The sequence below is a fragment of the Sander lucioperca genome, chromosome 6 (genome assembly GCF_008315115.2).
Source record: "Sander lucioperca isolate FBNREF2018 chromosome 6, SLUC_FBN_1.2, whole genome shotgun sequence".
Classification (NCBI taxonomy): Eukaryota; Metazoa; Chordata; class Actinopteri; order Perciformes; family Percidae; genus Sander; species Sander lucioperca.
In genome coordinates, this window is record NC_050178.1 from 10,123,675 (window position 1) to 10,146,723 (window position 23,049).

General features: G+C 39.3%; 3 protein-coding genes and 1 long non-coding RNA gene across 4 annotated transcripts; all 4 read left to right on the plus strand.

Annotated features, from left to right (window-relative positions):
- Positions 1–106: 106 nt before the first annotated feature.
- Positions 107–3,926, plus strand: bloc1s1 (biogenesis of lysosomal organelles complex-1, subunit 1). The gene is made up of 4 exons (XM_031301820.2): positions 107–376; positions 498–570; positions 2,016–2,148; positions 3,335–3,926. The coding sequence occupies exons 1-4, from the start codon at positions 316–318 to the stop codon at positions 3,443–3,445; spliced, it is 378 nt and encodes a 125-aa protein (XP_031157680.1). The 5' UTR covers positions 107–315; the 3' UTR covers positions 3,446–3,926.
- Positions 3,927–5,388: 1,462 nt separating this feature from the next.
- On the plus strand, positions 5,389–8,951 carry LOC116051415 (retinol dehydrogenase 5-like). Its single transcript, XM_031301819.2, has 6 exons — positions 5,389–5,522; positions 6,321–6,403; positions 6,554–6,876; positions 6,992–7,250; positions 7,787–7,950; positions 8,630–8,951. The coding sequence occupies exons 2-6, from the start codon at positions 6,372–6,374 to the stop codon at positions 8,848–8,850; spliced, it is 999 nt and encodes a 332-aa protein (XP_031157679.1). The 5' UTR covers positions 5,389–5,522; positions 6,321–6,371; the 3' UTR covers positions 8,851–8,951.
- Positions 8,952–10,604: 1,653 nt separating this feature from the next.
- Positions 10,605–12,914, plus strand: LOC118495353. Its single transcript, XR_004897732.1, has 2 exons — positions 10,605–10,645; positions 12,627–12,914. It is a non-coding gene; the product is annotated as an uncharacterized LOC118495353 (long non-coding RNA).
- Positions 12,915–16,503: 3,589 nt separating this feature from the next.
- On the plus strand, positions 16,504–20,022 carry rdh5 (retinol dehydrogenase 5 (11-cis/9-cis)). The gene is made up of 6 exons (XM_031301824.2): positions 16,504–16,690; positions 16,976–17,043; positions 17,199–17,521; positions 17,637–17,895; positions 18,432–18,595; positions 19,278–20,022. Exons 2-6 carry the CDS (start codon positions 17,012–17,014, stop codon positions 19,496–19,498), a joined length of 999 nt encoding a protein of 332 aa, XP_031157684.1. The 5' UTR covers positions 16,504–16,690; positions 16,976–17,011; the 3' UTR covers positions 19,499–20,022.
- Positions 20,023–23,049: the final 3,027 nt, after the last annotated feature.

Consider the following 23,049-nt stretch of genomic DNA (forward strand, 5'->3'; position numbering starts at 1 on the left):
CAATTACTTGCGTTTCAATTCTGTGTAACACTGCAGTATACTAACTGGTCTTATTACTACACTGTGTGTTGCGTTAATTAATAACACAAAATAGCATTACATTGATTAATGGCTGCATGCGAGACGCCATTTTTGGGTACGCCCACTCCTGTCCTCCCTCGAGCTGGTCTCGTGATAGCGGACAGCGGTAGCTACTAGCTAGTCAGCTGAAAGCGTATCCGACGTCTCATAGAAAACATGTTATTAAATTCAGCTAGTTTAAAGAAAGAAGAATAAAACCATTTACGAATTAGCTAATCTCAACGACCACTGAAGATGTTGTCTCGTTTACTAAAGGAGCACCAGGCGAAGCAAAATGAGCGGAAGGACCAGCAGGGTGAGTGACTTGTTAGCTATCGTGCTAACATATGCTAAAAACAAAGCTGATTGAGTGTGTCAGAAGTCCACCATAGTACTGACGATTTACTTGTCTGTGTTAATGTTTTTTACGTGCACAGAGAGACGTAGGCGTGAAGCTATTTCTGCAGCCACCTGTCTGACAGAAGCCCTGGTAGACCACCTCAATGTTGGGTATGGAAATTCTGCTCCTAGTCCCCTGCTGTTTCTCTTTTTGTTTCATGAGGTTTGGCAGACAACCTGTTATTCCATTTCATGGTTGTAGCAAAGCCTCTTTGGTTGTAGAGTAACTTAGTGGTAGTGGTGGTAGTTGAGGAATTAGGATGGGTTAACATCCTGGCACCCTCCCAGCATAATGCACATAATTCTGTAAAACTCTTGACCAAGACTCACTCACAAATACACTTAACAGAAAGCAGTGTTTATATTTAGTTTGAACTGTAGCTGTGAATCATCTGCAGTAGCCAGTAGCCTATAAAGGTAGCTTTAATTATAATTTGTAGGGCTGCAACTAACAATTATTTTAATTATTGATTAATCTGCCAATTCATTTTTTGGATTACTCATATAGTATACAATGTCAGAAAACACTGACGTATGCCGTTATGTCTTCAATTGTCTTGTTCTGTCTGACCCAAAGATATTTAGTTTACAATGATGTAACATGGGAAAAGCTTGTGATTATTTTCTTTCAGTTGACTAAGCGAATAATCAACTAATCCTGATGAGCTCTAATCTTACTTGGGCTGTCTATTTTTTGTAATAGCTTGTTATCCTTAGCCAACAGTTAAAAACCTAAAGGTATTCTCACTTTTGAGGAGATGGAACAGCAAATGTTTTGCATATTTGCTTGATAAGTGACTATTGATAAAATTGTTTAAGATTATTTTTTTTTTGATTGACTAATCATTTTATTACTACAGTATTTGTCATGGTGATAGGTAATTAAGGTTTCTACTAAATATCAGATTTTACAGTAACAGCAAATTCTCATTTTGTTGGTTCAGTAGCAATGGTTGAGTACTGTACTCCTGTTCCAGATACAAGGCATGTACTAAATATGTACTAGCCTACTTCTGTGTCATAAACATGTTCTTCTTCTTAAAATCTTCTTCTTGAAGTCAAAGGTATAGATTGTCTAGGTACCACGGTTCCCTAACAGATTTCAGTCAAGCTAACCCACCAACCTCTTTTTCTGAACCAGTTAAATAAAGCAATCCATTCTTTGCATGGAAGAATTTGCCTTAATGTGTGACACAACCAGAAATAGTACATTAAGATTGTTAATATTGTGAAAGCTGTGATGAAACCAAGACAATCAGCTTAAAGAACAAGAGTGGAATGAAAAGACCTTTGTTGTGCTGTTCCTTTTACGAAAAAGATTATGACCAAAATCCTAGTGACTTGATAAGATTTGTAGTCTAGTTTGAAAATTACAATACAGTACCCATGCAGTTATGTTGCAGTTTTTTTTATTTCCAATATAAATAGATAAATGATGAAGACTTTGGAGTATCAAAAACAAACCTACTCTCACATGGATATATGAATAAATAATGCTATATTTGCATGTATTAATGATACTGTAGCAGTTCTCATTGTTGTTTCTGTTTTACTAGAGTTGCCCAGGCGTACGTTAACCAGCGTAAGCTCGACCATGAGGTGAAGACTCTCCAAGTGCAGGCGAGCCAGTTCTCCAAACAAACTGCTCAGTGGATCAGTATGGTGGAGGGTTTCAATCAGGCTCTAAAGGTAGGATACCCTGTGTCGGCAAGAAATACACAAAAAAACAAGGCTTTTCTGTGAAATATCAACTTTGTTTTATAATCCTACAGCTGTCAAATCAATAAGTGCACTTACTTATTTATTGCAATTTGCAAAGTTGGATTCTGTAAATGATATGAGGTCCCGAAGATCATATACCTAATAGCAGATTAGCAGTAATTGTGTGGTGTGGGTGTATCACAAGTAGGGCTGCACGGTATGAGGAGAATATGCGATAACGTTGTTAAATATCGCAATAACGATATTACTTGCGATAACCAGATATTAAAAGTGTACTCAGTTCTGCATTTCTGCTGCTGTCGTCAATAGTCTGCTAAAATACAACAAATTGCTTGTTGAATTTAAAACAAATGAAAGGAAATCATTTCCATCCTTGTTTATTGAACACATTGAACATTGGATTGAATATGAAAGACAAAAGTGCAGTTTTCAACTGATATTGTCTTTCAACTAAAACAAAATTTCTGAGTGTCGTTCGCGATATGTCGCAGCCTTTCGCGATGTGTTTATTGTGCCAGTTGATATCGTGATGACGATAAAAAAGAACAATATATTGTGCAGCCCTAATCACAAGTGTTCCTACATTATGCAATATTACACAAGAGATTGTGCTTTAATGTCATTATTGGCACGACAGTGATGCGGTAAGGAACTACCTCGTTGGATCTACTGTCTGGGCAGATCTACTTGTTATATAATGCAGATTATACAACAAGTAGACAACAGCTCAGTCCTGACCGCATCACTGTTATACCAATAATGACATTAAAGCACACCCTTTCATGTAATATTGCTTCATTTAACAATATCTTCTTATCCCATCTTTAACATCTTCTGATTACTTACATCCTATCCCACTGTGCACCATTTTCAGAAAAATGAATACCACCAAAAGTCTTGTTGCAAACAGTGACTCATCAAAACTTAAAGGCCTTGATACAGGTCCTAGATCTGGGCAGATTTGACAGGTGGTAAAAGCAATTCATGAATTACTTTCCAATCCTTTTAATCCAGCTTATGTCATCCTCACAGAGGAGACAGGGTGCCTGCAGATGATTTAAGCTTGCCTGTTGCTGGTCCTGATAATAGGTAAGACTGGTAGATGTACACAGTGGTAATGCTAATTCTGTTTCTATACTCTCTTTTTGAACAGGAAATTGGGGATGTGGAAAACTGGGCCCGCAGTATTGAGATGGACATGAGGACCATCGCCACAGCTCTGGAGTACGTACACAAGGGTCAACCTCAGTCTGCTTCCTCATAAACTTCATAGTGGAACATTTACAGCTGAAGCCAAACACACTGGAATGCAATCCAGCTGACTCCTATCAGCAAAGATGCAAGCAGCAATGACTTTGCTTCTCTAAGTGGGCTTATGATGATGGTTACTTTGTCCAGAGCTATGCTGAAAATCTGAAATGGGTCTAACATCTATTTAGCAGTGACTTCAATTAAAAATTGAAAACTATGTCAGTATGGATTTTTTAAGGTGCCACATGTAAAAACTTAAAAACTTAGGTGTAGGTTTAAGGGGCCACAGATAAATTGCAACCTGTCTCCTTATCTGTAGTTTCTCCTAAAAGCGATTTATAGGAAGGCTTTTTTTAGCACCTGATATCTAAATTATGTATGTCTTTGTTTATGTATTATATTTTTATGTACAGTTATGATGTCACTGTATTTGTCAGACAACTTGTTAATCATTTAGTGATGCAACATTGTTTTTAATAAAGTCATACAATGCACTGGTGTTTTTTTCTTATGAAACAAGGCTTAATAGATTTTTATCTTCCACTAAAGTGTATATATACATAAGGCTTCACAACAGCTGTTATACAAAAATAAATTAAAAAGGACAAAGAAAAATGAGCATGAGGATCCTGATTTGAAAAGGGGGGGTGTTTTGAGCAGGCTACTTAAAAAGTATCCTCTTGTGAGAAGGATGTCAGTGGACAATGTTTTTAAACATATTAAACCGCTAAATACAATAACTGGATGCATATTTGCCTGGCTAGGGTGATTGGACAATTCATGGAATGTCTGACGTAAAAGAAAGTTATGTCATGACGCACATAGCTATTGAGTTCACTCATGTAATTGCAGGCATGTTTGGTAACAAATTGCACTTTAAATTCACTGCGTACTATTATAGAAAACCAGTGTCAAGAACTCATAAGCAACACGCTTGATCCTTCAGTTTGCATCTGACATGTCCATTTTTCTGTGTAAAAAAAAAAAGTAGTTTTGCTTCACGGTCATAATCTGTAAAAATATATCCTTATTTAAGCCAACATTTCCTACAAAAATCTCTGGGCAAGTTTAAAGTTATAGTTTTTTATGGAGGATGCTAGTCACGTTTATACAAAATAGACCTTTTTCACAGCAGACATGTTGACATGTCATAGTAGGAAAAGCACAGGTGTATTCAAAACCTGATGGCTGCATTCCACTTAGGAGAGGCCCTGGTATTGTGCATGCTGACTCACTGAAATAGCTTACTGGGACACTTGATGGAATTGAGCCATAATTAAGGTTATCAATCTCAGCTGTGTTTTTCCTACTATGACAAAAGTCAAAATGTCTGCTGTGAAAAAGTTCCATACCTTTCCTTATTGCATCAGGTTTCTGTGGATTTAACACTTTGATAAGCCACAATACAATGTATGGTACAATGGCCACTTCTTGTTTAAGGTCAACATCTCGCAGTATGAGCTGATTAGTCTGAAGACATGCATTGCAGAGTGCAGTTACAGAGTATACTGCATATATTGTTAAAGCTTTAACACTGATGTAATAGGTCAGTGAACTGAATGAGCCAATGTGTTTTTTGCAGTGCTCAAGGCTTAAACGTGGGATTATTATAAAAAAATTTTAACACTCTTAAAACGTAAATTACTCACTGTATACCCTGGGAACCACCAGGTTAGTTCTAACAAAGGCCAAGGTTCATGTTAAATATTTGAAAGAACCTGATCTGAAAGTAATCTGAAAGTAGGTAATGTACTGTGAGAAGGTTGAAAAGCTAAAACAAGATCTCAACTTTGATGTCCAATTTCACATTTTGTAAAGTGTTTTTTTCTTTTTCACAAACACACACACACACACACACACACACACACACACACACACACACACACACACACACACACAGAACAAACCAAGTGGTTACAGTTTGAGGATTACCAATTGCGGAATTGTCTTAAGGGATAAACCAAAATGGATAAAGCCTCTCTGTGACCAGCCTCTCTGAGTTAAAACAGAAGAATAACCTAGAAGGAGAAGAAGGGGAAAGAGGACGGATAACTTGTGGAGATCCATCACTTGTTACAAAGAGGAAAAAGGTAAGATAATATATATATAATTATCTTTCTTCCCAACAAATTACAAAGTACTTCTTTTTTGCGTGCTCTGGGTCTTTTTCTACTTGTTAACTTCTGTAATTAAATTAATGATCACACAATTTTTTATAGAAAACAGTAATTAAGGTTTTACGTTTGAGTAGTTTTACCTGATCAAATTACATTGACTTATATGAATATTTGAGGTATTCTGGTATATTTCACATTATGTATTAACTAGTGTTGTGAAATTGAATTTGCTTAACCTGGGTTGTATTTTTTCAGGATCAATTATGTTTTAATTAATGCTCTCATGCAAACATTAACAGCATGGGTACTGTATGTTATTTAAGTCTGCAGGCAATTTTGATATCAATGACAACACAACCTATAGAAGTATCTTTTCTCACTAATAAGCCAGAAAACTAATTGTTTTCAGGAATGAGCAGCTTAAGCAGCTTTGTCACGGACATTACATTTATGCTTCAAAACAATGCACCCCTCCCTCCTCAGGTCCCCCTCCTTCACAAATGCCTTTTGTTTCTTCCATACCAGTATTATCCAAAGATTTCTCATGTGCCCAAAGCAGTTCTGTATTACAAGCACAAGGCCCTCGGGAACAAACTCATTGTATCCCATACTTATCAAAAAGATCCAATAAACCCTAAAATGTTATTAACTTGAGTAGGGATTTGGTTATGGGGATTCCTGAAATAAGTCTGTATTTCTACTTTCCATTCCTGACAAATCGGATTTGGTATTTTGCAATATAACATTTGCTCAACCTGTTTTTTCAACAAGCACTAAATCCTCCAGGTGACCAAAAACCCCACTTCTAATCCTGGAAGCAGCATGGATATGCAGTTTGTCTACGACCTTTTAGGGTAAGAATTACCAAAGCTACACTGTGATTTGGCATTTGGCAGCTGTAGCTTAACCCGAAAGCCCCCAAGCTTACACATCTAAAATATTTTTCTCAAAGTCAAATCCCTGCCTTACTCTTGTCCAATCTTCTCCTCTCTGTTCTCTTTCAGGGAAAATGCTTGGTCATACATCAGTGCTACCTTTGTCGTGTTGTGGATTATCGTGTGGCTGTACAGAGACAGCTTGCAGATTGAGGACATCTCTAACAAATATGTCTTTGTGACCGGTTGCGACTCGGGTTTTGGAAACCTGCTATGTAAGAAGCTCGACCGTAGGGGTTTCCGCGTGCTGGCTGGCTGTCTAACGGAAAAGGGAGCTGATGACCTGAAAAGAGCGGCGGGGCCTTATTTAAAGACTATCCTGCTGGATGTGACCAATCAGGACAGCATCCAGAAAGCCATGGAGTGGACCAAGACTGAGGTTGACGATAAGGGTAAGAGACGATGCTGCATTATTTAAATATAAGATGACAGAGTTAATTACGTTTCACAAAGCAGATCTGTGACATAAAATATTATTCCACCTTTTGTCTTTTATTTTTTTTGTAGGACTCTGGGGTATTGTGAACAATGCTGGATGCTCATTACCCATGGGTCCTTCAGAGTGGATGAGAGTGGAGGATTTCCATAGGACACTGAAAGTCAACATGAATGGAGTGATTGCCATGACGATGACCTTCCTGCCCCTCATCAAAAAGGCTCGCGGCCGTATTGTGAATGTGGCATCAGTGCTGGGCAGGGTAGCTGCAAACGGTGGTGGATACTGCATCTCCAAGTTTGCAGTGGAGTCTTTCTCTGACTGCCTCAGGTAAGACTTACACAAACTCAGCAACATTACATTACACATATAAGAGTGTACTGTAACAACCTGTGTGCTTTCTTAAGCACCAAGAAAGTAGTTTGTGGAGCAAGTTAACCTTTATTGTTATTAACTGAGAGAAGCAGAAACTCCCCCAAATCCTCAATAATCCTATTTTTCCCCTTATTTAGAAAGACTTGTTCTAAATATAAGAACAAATTTAATTCAAGTCATAATCTTCATAGCGTCATTGTCCCATGACGGAGATCTGGTTTGCAGACAGGGTTTTATATTAAACAACAAAACAAACTGCCTAAGACATCTGCCAAGCAGACAAATATTGGCTCATTAGACCAGACACTCTTACTGCATTTATATGTACTACATCTATTGTTTTTTTGTTTCTTACTAAACCCATTTATGATATAAAAGGTTCATGCTAAAGGTTGCAGCCAATGTCACAAACTTCTTTCAAGCTCTGTTGTTTATGTAATACTATGAAGTGTCATGTACAATGCTGTTCTATGTGACATTTCTGTTTTCAGGAGAGATATCAACTACTTTGGAATCAATGTGTGCATCATTGAGCCAGGCTTTTTCAAGACCGCAGTGACAAGCCTGGAACCCCTCGAGAAGGAGCTGCATCGCCTGTGGAACCAGCTCAGCCCTGAAGTACAAGCCAGCTACGGAGACAAGTACCTTGATAAATGTAAGTAGACTGCTAATCTTTATTTGGACTCATAATGCAAACTCTGAGTAACTAAGCATCGCTTCACTGGTTTATTTAAAATGTTACAAAAAACAAAAGTCTGTATCTGATTTGGGTTTGGGATTCACAATCAAAAGACACCTTTTAAAGGAATACTATGTAACTTTTCCCTCTTCGGTCCCTACAGCTCGCGCAGCTGTAGTTCCAATGAGACAACCTGTAGGGGGACCGAAGAGGGAAAAGTTACATAGTATGCCTTTAAAATCTCATTCCTATACTGAAAGTTATGAGGTTTTTAAAGTATAGTATGAGCTTAGTCACAATGTAATGTGAGTGTATGCTAATCTTTCTAAATGTGTCCCCTATTTAGCAATGAATGCCAAAATGTGGAAAGCATTCATATTGTTCTGTATTTCTATATAAAAAAATATAAAAACTCTATGCTATGCTGTACCTGAAGGCAACATAACATTTCCAATCTAATCAAAAAGATACTGTCACATACTTTAACAACTTTTTAACATTAAGTAAATCTAGGAATTTAAAATATCACGAATCCCACTCTATAGACAATACATATATTTGGAGGTGAAGTAATAAAAAAATCACCTAATTTAAACTTAAAATATTATGTTTTATGCATGAAATACTGTATCTTTTCATTGCTTCTCATTTTAAGACATCAAGGTCCAGCGTTTGATCATGAATGGTATCTGCGACACCGACCTCACCAAAGTGACCAGCTGCATGGAGCACGCTCTGACTGCTGCCCACCCACGCACCAGATACAGCCCCGGCTGGGATGCCAAGCTTCTCTGGATCCCCCTCTCTTACATGCCTTCCTGTGTAGTTGACATTGGGCTGAAGCTGGTGCTGCCTCGTCCTTCAAAGAGCGTGTAACTCATGACTTCAAAAATGTCTTTTAAAGTCCTCAGCCATTTTGTTTCATTTTGATGCAGTGCAGAGGTTGACTTAAATAAATTATCTTTTGCCTTTCAAAACACCCATATTCCATATCTACATTGGCCATGCAATGATCTGATGTTGCTGTTATTATACTTACATGTGCATAATCTGCCATGTAAAAGTATTTAGGCAATATGAAAGGAAATAATGAAACTGTATTGTATAATGTACTGTTTATTTTTTGTTTTGTTTAACATTGCCCTGTGCCTTTTAACACTGTTATTTATGTTCCTTGATATGGATGATGTTAACTATCAGAGGCTAAATAAACAGGCTTTTCCTATGAAGAAACTCTCAGAATGCAATGCAGCATATCATGGACACAAATGAAATAAATAGCTAAAAGCTTTACCATGGAAAAATGTCTGCACACAACTATATGCAGCCCCATCATGATGGTTTCTAAATTGTTTTGTTTTATGTGAACAACGATGCATACATGAAAACCTTTACATGTTGGTGATTTTGGTGAGTTTTGAGTTTTAGTTGAAGTGTTGCTCCATTATGGGGCGAGACCGCTTGGTTACATTGTAACCTTGGTTCTCGGACCGGTACATATGGATTATGTAACAGTGGAGATATAGTCTGAATATGATAGAGAAACTATGACCCTGGGGCTTATGAAAAGTGGGGAATGAACATTGTAGATTTTACATTTTAGTACTCAATGTACTGAATCTGGTAGAGCCCCTGATTCTGTGTGTGAGTTTGTCAGATGAGGATCTGCTGTCTGTTAACAGAGGTAACATCAGAGGACCATTATCCTAAGGCAGTGGCACAAAAAGTGGGTATGCACTATATGCGGCGCATAGGGGCGCATCACCATGAGGGGGCCAAAGCGATGGTGTAAAAAAAAAAAAAAAAAAAAAAAAAAAAAGCAAAAAAATGTATTTTTTCACCCCTATGTTAAATTCCCATAGAGGCAGGCAGATTTCTTTTTTTAAAGGCCAGTTATTTCATGGATCCAGGATACTATGCATCCTGATAAAGTTCCCTTGGCCTTTGGAATTAAAATAGCCCCACATCATCACATACCCTTCACCATTGGCATGGTTTTATGTCTGTTAGCCTAATAGCTGGTTTGATTTGCATTGAGAGATGATTTTATGGAAAGTACCCCATGCCAATCTCTAGGTATGGTGAAGGGTGTGATGATGTGGGGCTATTTTAATTCCAAAGGCCAAGGGAACTTTATCAGGATGCATAGTATCCTGGATCCATGAAATAACTGGCCTTTAAAAATAAAAATCTGCCTGCCTCTATGGGAATTTAACATTGGGGTGTACTTACTTACGTATTTTAAGGAAGAACATTTATTTATTTACGATACATTATTCAGTCAAAGAAAATTGGTGTCCTTAAAGGTTGGATTTTTCCTCAATTGTTTAATTAAGGCATTAAGATCAATTTCCAAAAGATGATTTTATTCCTCTTTTTAGTCAACTTTAGCATGGGTTCTTAAACTTATGAGTGCCACTATATCTATCTAAATAAATAAATAAATAAATAAATAATTATGGTAGGCCTACAGTGGCTGATACACTTTAAAGTAAACCTTTATTATTTAAACCCCATACCCCAACCCCCATACATCATGATGTCCGGCACACTTATTTGTTGTTCTGTTTTTGTTTTTTGGGGGGGCGCCAAAATTGTTGCTGCATACCCCTCTGACACTGGGTAGTTGCGCCCCTGTCCTAAGGGATGGCTAAGGGTTTAACATCAAAATGTTATGACCGTGGTTCTGAACCAGAACACAGGGAAACCTCACACTGACACAGAGTAACGATTTCAAACGTTTAAATGAAAGTCAGTACTTAAAATGGAAGGAACAGGGCTTGAGGACTGGATCGATGCTGAGGCGGGCAGGCAGTGGTGCGTCCAAACTCTCTCTTTGGAATCCGAGCAGGGAGGTTGCAAAGTCTGAGCGGCGTTGAGCTGGCGGAATAGCAGACAACAGCAGCAGGTCTTGAGGAATAGGTCTTGAACAAAGAAACAAGGAGTTAACATGAGCACGAGGACTACAGGTCTAAGACAAAACTAGGCACGAACAAAGTTTAAACTCGGAGCCAAGTTACCACATTGGTAGTTGCAACGATCTGGCTCCGATGGAGAGCTCCGCCCGGGTATAAGTATTGCAGGGGTGATTAGTGGAACAGGCAACAGCTGTGCAGGTAGGAAGGATCGAACGGCCACGCCCCTTGACCTGCTTCCCCGCAGAGTCCAATTGCACCTGACTGCAGATCGGGGTTGGGCTACATGTGGCGCTTTTCCATTACATGGTACCAGCTCGACTCGCCTCGACTCTACTCGCCTTTTTTGGTTTTCCATTACGAAAAAAAGTACCTGGTACCTAACAGGTACTTTTTTAGTACCTCCTCAGTCGAGGAGAGAATGTAGGCGGAGCTAAACGTTTGACTCCGAGCGGAATGCAGCACCTACGGACAGAGTGGCGTAAAACCGCGTTGTAGAATGTAGAATAACGATTATAAAATAATATATAGTATATACAATAATAATGCTTTGAACAATACCTGATACTTCAGAAACAGATAACCCAGGCTTAGAGACACTTATGGCGTTTTTCCATTACATGGTACCTGCTCGACTCGCCTCGACTCTACTCGACACACTGTGCGTCCGTTTTCCATTGCAGATTTTAGTACCGCCTCAGCGTGGCTGGTCGTTATGCCGTATCGATGCACACACCAGCGCACAAGTATAAACATCAGGCCACTTGAGTTTGTTTTACAGTTCTGTGGAGGCTCCACACAGAGCTTTCGCTGTAGCCTGTGTAGCATATGTAAAAAGTGGCCTGATGTTCATACTTGTGCGCTGGTGTGTGCGTGGAGCTGGCCGTGTGTGTGTAGTTAGGCTACGGCGAAAGCTCTGCCGGAGCCTCCGCAGAACTGTAAACAAGCGGCGCTGCAGTAAACTACTGTGACCTAACGCGACACACGTCGAACGTCGAAGGTGTGTGTTGCCAGAAGACACATTTTGTTTCAAATTAAGCTGGAGGCAACAAAAAAAAACAGCTGGCTAAACTGTTTAAAAATAGCGGGTTTGTTCAGGACACCCCCGTCTGTCGCTTTCACGTCACCTTTTCGGCTCGCCTCAGCTCGCTTGGAACCTCGACTGAGGAGGTACTAAAAAAAGTACCTGTTAGCAGGTACCAGGTACTTTTTTTCGTAATGGAAAACCAAAAAAGGCGAGTAGAGTCGAGGCGAGTCGAGCTGGTACCATGTAATGGAAAAGCGCCATTACTGGGGCTTGGAGATGAGGCTATGGGCCCTGGAGGTCGAGACCCAGGTCTGGAGGCACTTAGCTGGGGTTATGAGGGAGGGTGGTAGGCCTGGAGGTCGAGACCCAGGCCTGGAGGCAGTTACTACGCAAAGATTAAGCCATGCATTATATGTTGATATTCAAATCCTGTTATGCCTTATCAACTTGTTTGTTTCTCCATAAATTAGTTTATAATTTACACGAACAGAGAACGGCAACTTATCTCTAGGCAGAAAAGCACGCAATATTATGGACTCAGACACACATTCTTCCTCTTCCGGTTGCTATTGGGCATGTGTGCGGATTCAAACGTTTAGCTCCACCCACTCCACTCGCACAGTCAGCAACACCAGACACAGACACACAAGGGAAAAGGAGAGATAACACACACAGGATGGGGAAAAACAGCTGCCCCCATAACACAAAAGGCTTTTGTCTTGTAGAAAGGTACATTAACATGACCTATGGTCTCAGGAAGGGCTCAATGTCCTTAATGCCAGATTGAATCAGCTTTAAATGAGATCAGCAATTGTTTCTTTGTTGTACTTGCTGGCCTTTAAGGCAAGACACTCTGAAAGTCAGGACATAACATCTGTCCAGATCTTCTCTCCATGACTCATGAAGCAAAGAACCCTGATTCATCACACCATCGACCCTGCAATCTCTTCTGAAGAAATTCTTCTACAGAAACCTTTTGATAAATTCTAAATCTGAAATTGGTTGAAAATCAGGAGCATTTTAAATCAACAGCAACATTGTGGTATAGTAGTGGCATGCCGCATGACATTATTAATGTTAGACATTTAGCTGTTATTTTCGTACAGAGACTCACGCTGAAAGTCAGAAACACTAGAACAAACAAAGCTTCACTAGCATTCGGATTCGGTCCCCCTGCTTATAATTAACATCAGTTTATGTTCTGCGGCATTGACTTTTTATAAGGTGGTTCTGAAAATTCACATAAGGTTGTGTAAAACCACTACACACAAGAAATGATTTTATGGTCACTATTATGCATTATTCTCTAAATAGTATACTATTTCAGTGTTTGTCTATGGAAATCCAAGTGAAAAAGTGTGTGCTGTGTATAAATATGACATAGTCTTCATCATGAAGCAAGTGTAATTGACCTCATAGCATTCTTATCTCTGTTCCCACTAGGTGTTAACATTTTGAAGGTCTCTTAGCCATGCTAGCCATTATTAGGATCATCCAGATTAATGCACAGTCATCCTCAATTGAGTCCATTTCAGACCTGAGAGCCAAATTACACTTTAAAAACACTGAGAAGCAGAGATAGATGCCACCCATGTAAACTCAGAAAATAAATGTCAAAGACCAGCACAGTTTACAGCAGTGTTTCCTATCATGATAAACCCTCAAGGTGGTTATGGCTGTTGTTGTCAGACAATTTATTTCAAGCAAACACAATAATTATAATAGGTGTGACCTTTGTAATGCATGCACAGCCTGTAAAATAAAGCAACATGAAAAGTATCGTCTGGGGTTTAAATTCTGCCTCCGCAAGGTATTATGCTTGAAAGAATAATTCCATTTTTAATTGATTATTAAAATAGTTTGTGATAAATTTTTTTCAGTTGACAAAGAGACTAATCAACTAATCCTGTTAGCTCTAATGTTACCTGGGCTGTCCATTTTTTTGTAATGGCTTATTATCCTTAGCTAACAGTTCAAAACCTAAAGGTATTCAAGTAAAAATACAGAAACAGTAAATATTGTGAAAGCTGTGATGAAACCAAGACAATCAGCTTAAAGAACAAGAGTGGAATGAAAAGACCTTTGTTGTGCTGTTCCTTTACGAAAAACATGACAAAAACATGACCAAAATCCTAGTGACTTGATTTGTAGTCTAGTTTGAAAATTACAATACGGTACCCATGTAGTTATGTTACAGTTTTTTATTTCCAATATAAATAGATAATAGAAGACTTTGGACTATCACAAACAAACCTACTCTCACATGGATATATGAATAAATAATGCTATATTTGCATGTATTAATGATACTGTAGCAGTTCTCATTGTTGTTTCTGTTTTACTAGAGTTGCCCAGGCGTACGTTAACCAGCGTAAGCTCGACCATGAGGTGAAGACTCTCCAAGTGCAGGCGAGCCAGTTCTCCAAACAAACTGCTCAGTGGATCAGTATGGTGGAGGGTTTCAATCAGGCTCTAAAGGTAGGATACCCTGTGTCGGCAAGAAATACACAAAAAAAACAAGGCTTTTCTGTGAAATATCAACTTTGTTTTATAATCCTACAGCTGTCAAATCAATAAGTGCACTTACTTATTTATTGCAATTTGCAAAGTTGGATTCTGTAAATGATATGAGGTCCCGAAGATCATATACCTAATAGCAGATTAGCAGTAATTGTGTGGTGTGGGTGTATCACAAGTAGGGCTGCACAGTATGAGGAGAATATGCGATAACGTTGTTAAATATCGCAATAACGATATTACTTGCGATAACCAGATATTAAAAGTGTACTCAGTTCTACATTTCTGCTGCTGTCAATATTCTGCTAAAATACAACAAATTGCTTGTTGAATTTAAAACAAATGAAAGGAAATCATTTCCATCCTTTTTTTTATTGAACAAATTGAACATTGGATTGAATATGAAAGACAAAAGTGCAGTTTTCAACTGATATTGACTTTCAACTAAAACAAAATTTCGGAGTGTCTTTCGCGATATGTCGCAGCCTTTCGCGATGTGTTTATTGTGCCAGTTGATATCTGTATCAATATATAAGCCACAATTCAATGTACGGTACAATGGCCACTTCTTGTTTAAGGTCAACATCTCGCAGTATGAGCTGATTAGTCTCAAGACATGCATTGCAGAGTGCAGTTACAGAGTATACTGCATATATTGTTAAAGCTTTAACACTGATGTAATAGGTCAGTGAACTGAATGAGCCAATGAGGTTAAACATGTTTTTTGAGGTGCACAAGGCTTAAACATGTGGAATTATTATAAATTTGTTTTAACACTCTTAAAACAGAAAGTAGGCTCACTGTACACAACTCACATCATTACGTGCCTGGAACGGCTGGTCTTGGGTCACATCAAAGACTGCCTTCCTCCCTCCTTCGACCCCCACCAATTTGCTTACAGAGCAAATAGACCGACTGAGGACGCCATAGCCATCACCCTACACACTGCGCTGAGCCACCTGGAGCACAGAGAGAGCTATGTCAGGATGCTCTTCATTGACTACAGCTCAGCCTTCAACACAATCATCCCCGACATCCTGGTCAGCAAACTGTCTGATCTGGGACTCTACCCACTCACCTGCTCCTGGATCAAGGACTTTCTCACTAACAGACCCCAGACAGTAAAACTTGGACCCAACCTCTCCTCCATCTGATCATTGAGCACGGGCTCCCCACAAGGGTGTGTGCTGAGCCCACTGCTCTACACCTTCTACACCGCCGACTGCAGACCCGTCCACACCAGCAACACCATACTGAAGTTTGGTGACGACACCAAGGTGGTGGAGCTGATCTCTGAGGGAGACAAGTCAGCCTACAGAGACGAGGTCCTGGAATTGTCCAAGTGGTGCTTGGCTAACAACCTGGCTCTGAACACAGGGCAGATCTGCGCTCCCTCTACATCAACGGAGACTGCGTAGAGAGGATCCACACCTTCACCTTCCTGGGCACCATGATCTCTGCCGACCTCTCCTGGACGGCAAACACCACAGCTGTCATTAAAAAGGCACAGCAATGCCTGCACTTCCTGAGAGTGCTCAGGAAGAACAACGTCAGCAAGGAGCTGCTAGTGACCTTCTACCTCTCCACTGTCGAGAGCACCCTGACGTACTGCATCACGGTGTGGTTCTCCCACTGCACTGAGGCAGAACGGAAGAAGCTCCAGAGAGTGGTCAACACCGCACAGAGGATCATCGGCTGCACCCTCCCCTTCCCTCCCTTAAGGACATCAATTCATCCTGCTGCCTCAACAGAGCTAAGACAATCATCAAAGACTGCTCCCATCCTGCCTACCCCCTGTTTGACCTGCTGCCCTCTGGCAGGCGCTACAGGTCAATCAGGACCAGGATAAATAGACTCAGGAACAGCTTCCACAAGCCATCACCACTACTGAACACACACACTAGCACCCCCCACCCCCCCATGATTCTGATTCTGATACCCTGGGAACCACCAGGTTAGTTCTAGGTTGAAAAGCTAAAACAAGATCTCAACTTTGATGTCCAATTTCACATTTTGTAAAGTGTTTTTTTCTTTTTCACACACAAACACACACACACACACACACATCACAAACCAAGTGGTTACAGTTTGAGGATTACCAATTGCGGAATTGTCTTAAGGGATAAACCAAAATGGATAAAGCCTCTCTGTGACCAGCCTCTCTGAGTTAAAACAGAAGAATAACCTAGAAGGAGAAGAAGGGGAAAGAGGACGGATAACTTGTGGAGATCCATCACTTGTTACAAAGAGGAAAAAGGTAAGATAATATATATATAATTATCTTTCTTCCCAACAAATTACAAAGTACTTCTTCCTTGCGTGCTCTGGGTCATTTTCTACTTATTAACATCTGTAATTAAATTAAATTAATGATCTCATTTTTTTTTTTATAGCAAACAGTAATTAAGGTTTTAAGTTTGAGTAGTTTCACCTGATCAAATTACATTGACTTATATGAATATCTGAGGTATTCTGGTATATTTCGCGGTATGTATTAACTAGTGTTGTGAAATTGAATTTGCTTAACCGCTAAATCCTCCAGGTGACCAAAAACCCCACTTCTAATCCTGGAAGCAGCATGGATATGCAGTTTGTCTACGACCTTTTAGGGTAAGAATTACCAATGCTACACTGTGATTTGGGCAGTCATTTGGCAGCTGTAGCTTAACCTTATAGCCTCCAAGCTTACACATCTAGAATATTTTTCTCAAAGTCAAATCCCTGCCTTACTCTTGTCCAATCTTCTCCTCTCTGTTCTCTTTCAGGGAAAATGCTTGGTCATACATCAGTGCTACCTTTGTCGTGTTGTGGATTATCGTGTGGCTGTACAGAGACAGCCTGCAGATTGAGGACATCTCTAACAAATATGTCTTTGTGACCGGTTGCGACTCGGGTTTTGGAAACCTGCTATGTAAGAAGCTCGACCGTAGGGGTTTCCGCGTGCTGGCTGGCTGTCTAACGGAAAAGGGAGCTGATGACCTGAAAAGAGCGGCGGGGCCTTATTTAAAGACTATCCTGCTGGATGTGACCAATCAGGACAGCATCCAGAAAGCCATGGAGTGGACCAAGACTGAGGTTGACGATAAGGGTAAGAGACGATGCTGCATTATTTAAATATAAGATGACAGAGTTAATTACGTTTCACAAAGCAGATCTGTGACATAAAATATTATTCCACCTTTTGTCTTTTATTTTTTTTGTAGGACTCTGGGGTATTGTGAACAATGCTGGATGCTCATTACCCATGGGTCCTTCAGAGTGGATGAGAGTGGAGGATTTCCATAGGACACTGAAAGTCAACATGAATGGAGTGATTGCCATGACGATGACCTTCCTGCCCCTCATCAAAAAGGCTCGCGGCCGTATTGTGAATGTGGCATCAGTGCTGGGCAGGGTAGCTGCAAACGGTGGTGGATACTGCATCTCCAAGTTTGCAGTGGAGTCTTTCTCTGACTGCCTCAGGTAAGACTTACACAAACTCAGCAACATTACATTACACATATAAGAGTGTACTGTAACAACCTGTGTGCTTTCTTAAGCACCAAGAAAGTAGTTTGTGGAGCAAGTTAACCTTTATTGTTATTAACTGAGAGAAGCAGAAACTCCCCCAAATCCTCAATAATCCTATTTTTCCCCTTATTTAGAAAGACTTGTTCTAAATATAAGAACAAATTTAATTCAAGTCATAATCTTCATAGCGTCATTGTCCCATGACGGAGATCTGGTTTGCAGACAGGGTTTTATATTAAACAACAAAACAAACTGCCTAAGACATCTGCCAAGCAAGCAAATATTGGCTCATTAGACCAGACACTCTTACTGCATTTATATGTACTACATCTATTGTTTTTTTGTTTCTTACTAAACCCATTTATGATATAAAAGGTGCATGCTAAAGGTTGCAGCCAATGTCACAAACTTCTTTCAAGCTCTGTTGTTTATGTAATACTATGAAGTGTCATGTACAATGCTGTTCTATGTGACATTTCTGTTTTCAGGAGAGATATCAACTACTTTGGAATCAATGTGTGCATCATTGAGCCAGGCTTTTTCAAGACCGCAGTGACAAGCCTGGAACCCCTCGAGAAGGAGCTGCATCGCCTGTGGAACCAGCTCAGCCCTGAAGTACAAGCCAGCTACGGAGACAAGTACCTTGATAAATGTAAGTAGACTGCTAATCTTTATTTGGACTCATAATGCAAACTCTGAGTAACTAAGCATCGCTTCACTGGTTTATTTAAAATGTTACAAAAAAACAAAAGTCTGTATCTGATTTGGGTTTGGGATTCACAATCAAAAGACACCTTTTAAAGGAATACTATGTAACTTTTCCCTCTTCGGTCCCTACAGCTCGCGCAGCTGTAGTTCCAATGAGACAACCTGTAGGGGGACCGAAGAGGGAAAAGTTACATAGTATGCCTTTAAAATCTCATTCCTATACTGAAAGTTATGAGGTTTTTAAAGTATAGTATGAGCTTAGTCACAATGTAATGTGAGTGTATGCTAATCTTTCTAAATGTGTCCCCTATTTAGCAATGAATGCCAAAATGTGGAAAGCATTCATACTGTTCTGTATTTCTATATAAAAAAATGTAAAAACTCTATGCTATGCTGTACCTGAAGGCAACATAACATTTCCAATCTAATCAAAAAGATACTGTCACATACTTTGTTAACAACTTTTTAACATTAAGGAAATCTAGGAATTTAAAATATCACGAATCCCACTCCATAGACAATACATATATTTGGAGGTGAAGTAATAAAAAATCACCTAATTTAAACTTAAAATATTACGTTTTATGCATGAAATGCTGTATCTTTTCATTGCTTCTCATTTTAAGACATCAAGGTCCAGCGTTTGATCATGAATGGTATCTGCGACACCGACCTCACCAAAGTGACCAGCTGCATGGAGCACGCTCTGACTGCTGCCCACCCACGCACCAGATACAGCCCCGGCTGGGATGCCAAGCTTCTCTGGATCCCCCTCTCTTACATGCCTTCCTGTGTAGTTGACATTGGGCTGAAGCTGGTGCTGCCTCGTCCTTCAAAGAGCGTGTAACTCATAATGACTTCAAAAATGTCTTTTAAAGTCCTCAGCCATTTTGTTTCATTTTGATGCAGTGCAGAGGTTGACTTAAATAAATTATCTTTTGCCTTTCAAAACACCCATATTCCATATCTACATTGGCCATGCAATGATCTGATGTTGCTGTTATTATACTTATATGTGCATAATCTGCCATGTAAAAGTATTTAGGCAATATGAAAGAAAATAATGAAACTGTATTGTATAATGTACTGTTTATTTTTTGTTTTGTTTGTTAACATTGCCCTGTGCCTTTTAACACTGTTATTTATGTTCCTTGATATGGATGATGTTAACTATCAGAGGCTAAATAAACAGGCTTTTCCTATGAAGAAACTCTCAGAATGCAATGCAGCATATCATGGACACAAATGAAATAAATAGCTAAAAGCTTTACCATGGAAAAATGTCTGCACACAACTATATGCAGCCCCATCATGATGGTTTCTAAATTGTTTTGTTTTATGTGAACAACGATGCATACATGAAAACCTTTACATGTTGGTGATTTTGGTGAGTTTTAGTTGAAGTGTTGCTCCATTATGGGGCGAGACCGCTCGGTTACGTTATAACCTTGGTTCTCTGACCGGTACATATGGATTATGTAACAGTGGAGATATAGTCTCGATACGATAGAGAAACTCTCTATGACCCTGGGGCTTATGAAAAGTGGGGAATGAACATTATAGATTTTACATTTTAGTACTCAATGTACTGAATCTGGTAGAGCCCCTGATTCTGTGTGTCTTTGTCAGATGAGGATCTGCTGTCTGTTAACTGAGAGGTAACATCAGAGGGCCATTGTCCTAAGGGATGGCTAATCGTTTAACATCAAAAGGCTTTTGTCTTGTAGAAAGGTACATTAACATGACCTATGGTCTCAGGAAGGGCTCAATGTCCTTAATGCCTGATTGAATCAGCTTTAAATGAGATCAGCAATTGTTTCTTTGTTGTACTTGCTGGCCTTAAAGGCAAGACACTCTGAAAGTCAGGACATAACATCTGTCCAGATCTTCTCTCCATGACTCAAGAAGCAAAGAACCCTGATTCATCACACCATCGACCCTGCAATCTCTTCTGAAGAAATTCTTCTACAGAAACCTTTTGATAAATTAAAAATCTGAAATTTCTTGAAAATCAGGAGCATTTTAATTCAACAGCAACATTGTGGTATAGTAGTGGCATGCTGCATGACATTATTAATGTTAGACATTTAGCTGTTATTTTCGTACAGAGACTCACGCTGAAAGTCAGAAACGCAGCATTCGGATTCAGTCCCCCTGCTTATATTTAACATCAGTTTATGTTCTGCAACATTGACGTTTTTATCAGGTGGTTCTGAAAATTCACATAAGGTTGTATAAAAACACTACACCCAAAAAATGATTTTATGGTCACTATTATGCGTTATTCTCTAAATAGTATACTATTTCAGTGTTTGTCTATGAAAACCCAAGTGAAAAAGTGTGTGCTGTGTATAAATATCACATAGTTGTGAAATGCTGAAGGTGTTGGTTCACTGAACATCTGATGTGGTGTGCACATTTAAACACAGGATCCAGTGCCGTTCCAAGGTTTTATTGTTGTCAATGCAGGGAAAAGGTTTACACTGGTTGCAGGAGAATAATGGATGGTGGATGGATGGATATATGGATGTATGGATGATTTTGTATCAGTAATGCATCCACAGTCTGCACTGCATCTACAATCTGTACTTGGGTTTTCTCTTAACTTTAAACTGGATTTCACTCCTTTGTTCTGCCTGCTTTGTTTGGAGGGGGAAAAAAAGTGTCATAGGCCTGAAGGGCGGAGTTATATAAACTTGGAAAGGGGCGTGGTTTCAGTGGTGATTGACAGTCCATGAATGAGGCAGGTCAGGTGGAAACTTGATATTTAACAATAGTCTTCATCTTAAAGTGCCCATATTATAAAAAATCACTTTTTTCTGGGATTTGGGGTGTTATGTTGTGTCTCTGGTGCTTCCACACACATACAAACTTTGAAAAAAATCCACCCATGCTGTTTAGAGTGAGATACGGTTTCTGAATGTGTCCTGCCTTCAGTCTCTGGATGAGCTGTTCAAAATCAGCACGGCTTGTGACGTCACAAGCCGAAACAAGCAGGCTAACCGCAACCATTAGCTCGTAGCGTTAGCATGCTAATGCTAATGCTAACGCTAGCATGCTACCTCGTCCTCAATAGCAAAGCACTGCTACAACACACACAAGTTCACCATAATCTACAAAAGAACTACTTACATGTGCGCCCTCATTTAGAAGTCTCCCAGCTAATCCTGCCTTGTAACTGACCAAAGTTGTAGAAACAGCCTTTCTTTTACTGTCTATGGAGCTAGCTAGCTGACATGATCTACATCTGAGCTACTGGGCATGTGCGAGTGCAATCAAAGATAGTACAGAAGAAGAAAAAGAAAAGAGGTCTCACTCTGTAGCTAAAACAGAGACCAGCTGAAAAGAGGATCTGCAGCAGTGAGAGAGAGCACTGCAGTACAACAAAAAGATGGTGTTTTTTGAAAATTAAACCATGTAAACCTATTCTGGTACAACCTTAAAATACAATTATGAACCTGAAAATGAGCATAATATGGCTGCTTTAAACTCATATTGTATAAGCATTTAAGTCACCTGGATAATTCTAGATTGTTCTGGTTAAAACATTATTGTTGTAGTTGTAATATCTTTAGTATTGTATGTGTGTAAGATGTTGAAAATAACCTGTTTCACATACTTTAAAGTCCACTAACATTTAATAATTCTTGCTGCACACAGTTAATAAATCAGTTCAGTTAGTTATCAGTTACCATTGACAGAATGTACTGAACAGGTTCAGCAGGTGGTGATCATTATAATAAACTGAGAAGCTTGTTGACTGACCAAGTGGTGTTATACAACAGGTCAAAGGCTTTCTTTCTCCCTGAAAAGTTAGTGACAGGTGTGAGGTTAAATTATGATTTCATCATAGCTACTGTGTTCTGCTCTGATATCATTGGTCTTTATTATTCATAATACTGAATCCTGTGATAGCAACATTTGAAATGTACCCTGATTGACACACCCATAAAGTCCTCATGGTAGACATCTTGCTCTCCAAAATACATTTCTAGCCCCTGATTGGCTACTGTAAGGGACAGCTGCCACATGAGGTGGTGTGCCTGTCATACAGACCCTCTGCTGCTTTCAAGTGCCCCTCGATATTTTTCATTCTAACTTTATGGCGCATGTTTGTTTGTTATTAACGAATGTGTCTAGTAGCCAAATCTGCTAAAAAAAAAACAACAACAACTAGTGGAATTTTATATATATATATATATATATATATGGATTTATATATATACTTATATATAAATATATACTACTTTACTTGTACTTTACTTAAATATGTCAATGTTCTGCTATTTCACAGGCTACTTCTCCTCCAATATATTCCAGAGAGAAATATTGAATGCATACTTTTTAATCTACATCATTTATTTAATACCTTTAGTTACTAGTTACTTTCCACATTCA

What these genes read in the sequence shown, in the direction of transcription:
- LOC116051415 (XM_031301819.2), top strand. Translation starts at nt 6,372, where the DNA reads ATGGATATGCAGTTTGTCTACGACCTTTTAGG. An exon ending in TCTTTCTCTGACTGCCTCAG is followed by an intron (nt 7,251 to 7,786) that starts GTAAGACTTACA and finishes TTCTGTTTTCAG; the next exon opens with GAGAGATATCAACTACTTTG. An exon ending in AGACAAGTACCTTGATAAAT is followed by an intron (nt 7,951 to 8,629) that starts GTAAGTAGACTG and finishes TCTCATTTTAAG; the next exon opens with ACATCAAGGTCCAGCGTTTG.
- rdh5 (XM_031301824.2), top strand. Translation starts at nt 17,012, where the DNA reads ATGGATATGCAGTTTGTCTACGACCTTTTAGG. An exon ending in TTTGTCTACGACCTTTTAGG is followed by an intron (nt 17,044 to 17,198) that starts GTAAGAATTACC and finishes GTTCTCTTTCAG; the next exon opens with GGAAAATGCTTGGTCATACA. An exon ending in GACTGAGGTTGACGATAAGG is followed by an intron (nt 17,522 to 17,636) that starts GTAAGAGACGAT and finishes TTTTTTTTGTAG; the next exon opens with GACTCTGGGGTATTGTGAAC.
- bloc1s1 (XM_031301820.2), top strand. Translation starts at nt 316, where the DNA reads ATGTTGTCTCGTTTACTAAAGGAGCACCAGGCGAAGCAAAATGAGCGG. An exon ending in GTAGACCACCTCAATGTTGG is followed by an intron (nt 571 to 2,015) that starts GTATGGAAATTC and finishes CTGTTTTACTAG; the next exon opens with AGTTGCCCAGGCGTACGTTA. An exon ending in GTTTCAATCAGGCTCTAAAG is followed by an intron (nt 2,149 to 3,334) that starts GTAGGATACCCT and finishes CTTTTTGAACAG; the next exon opens with GAAATTGGGGATGTGGAAAA.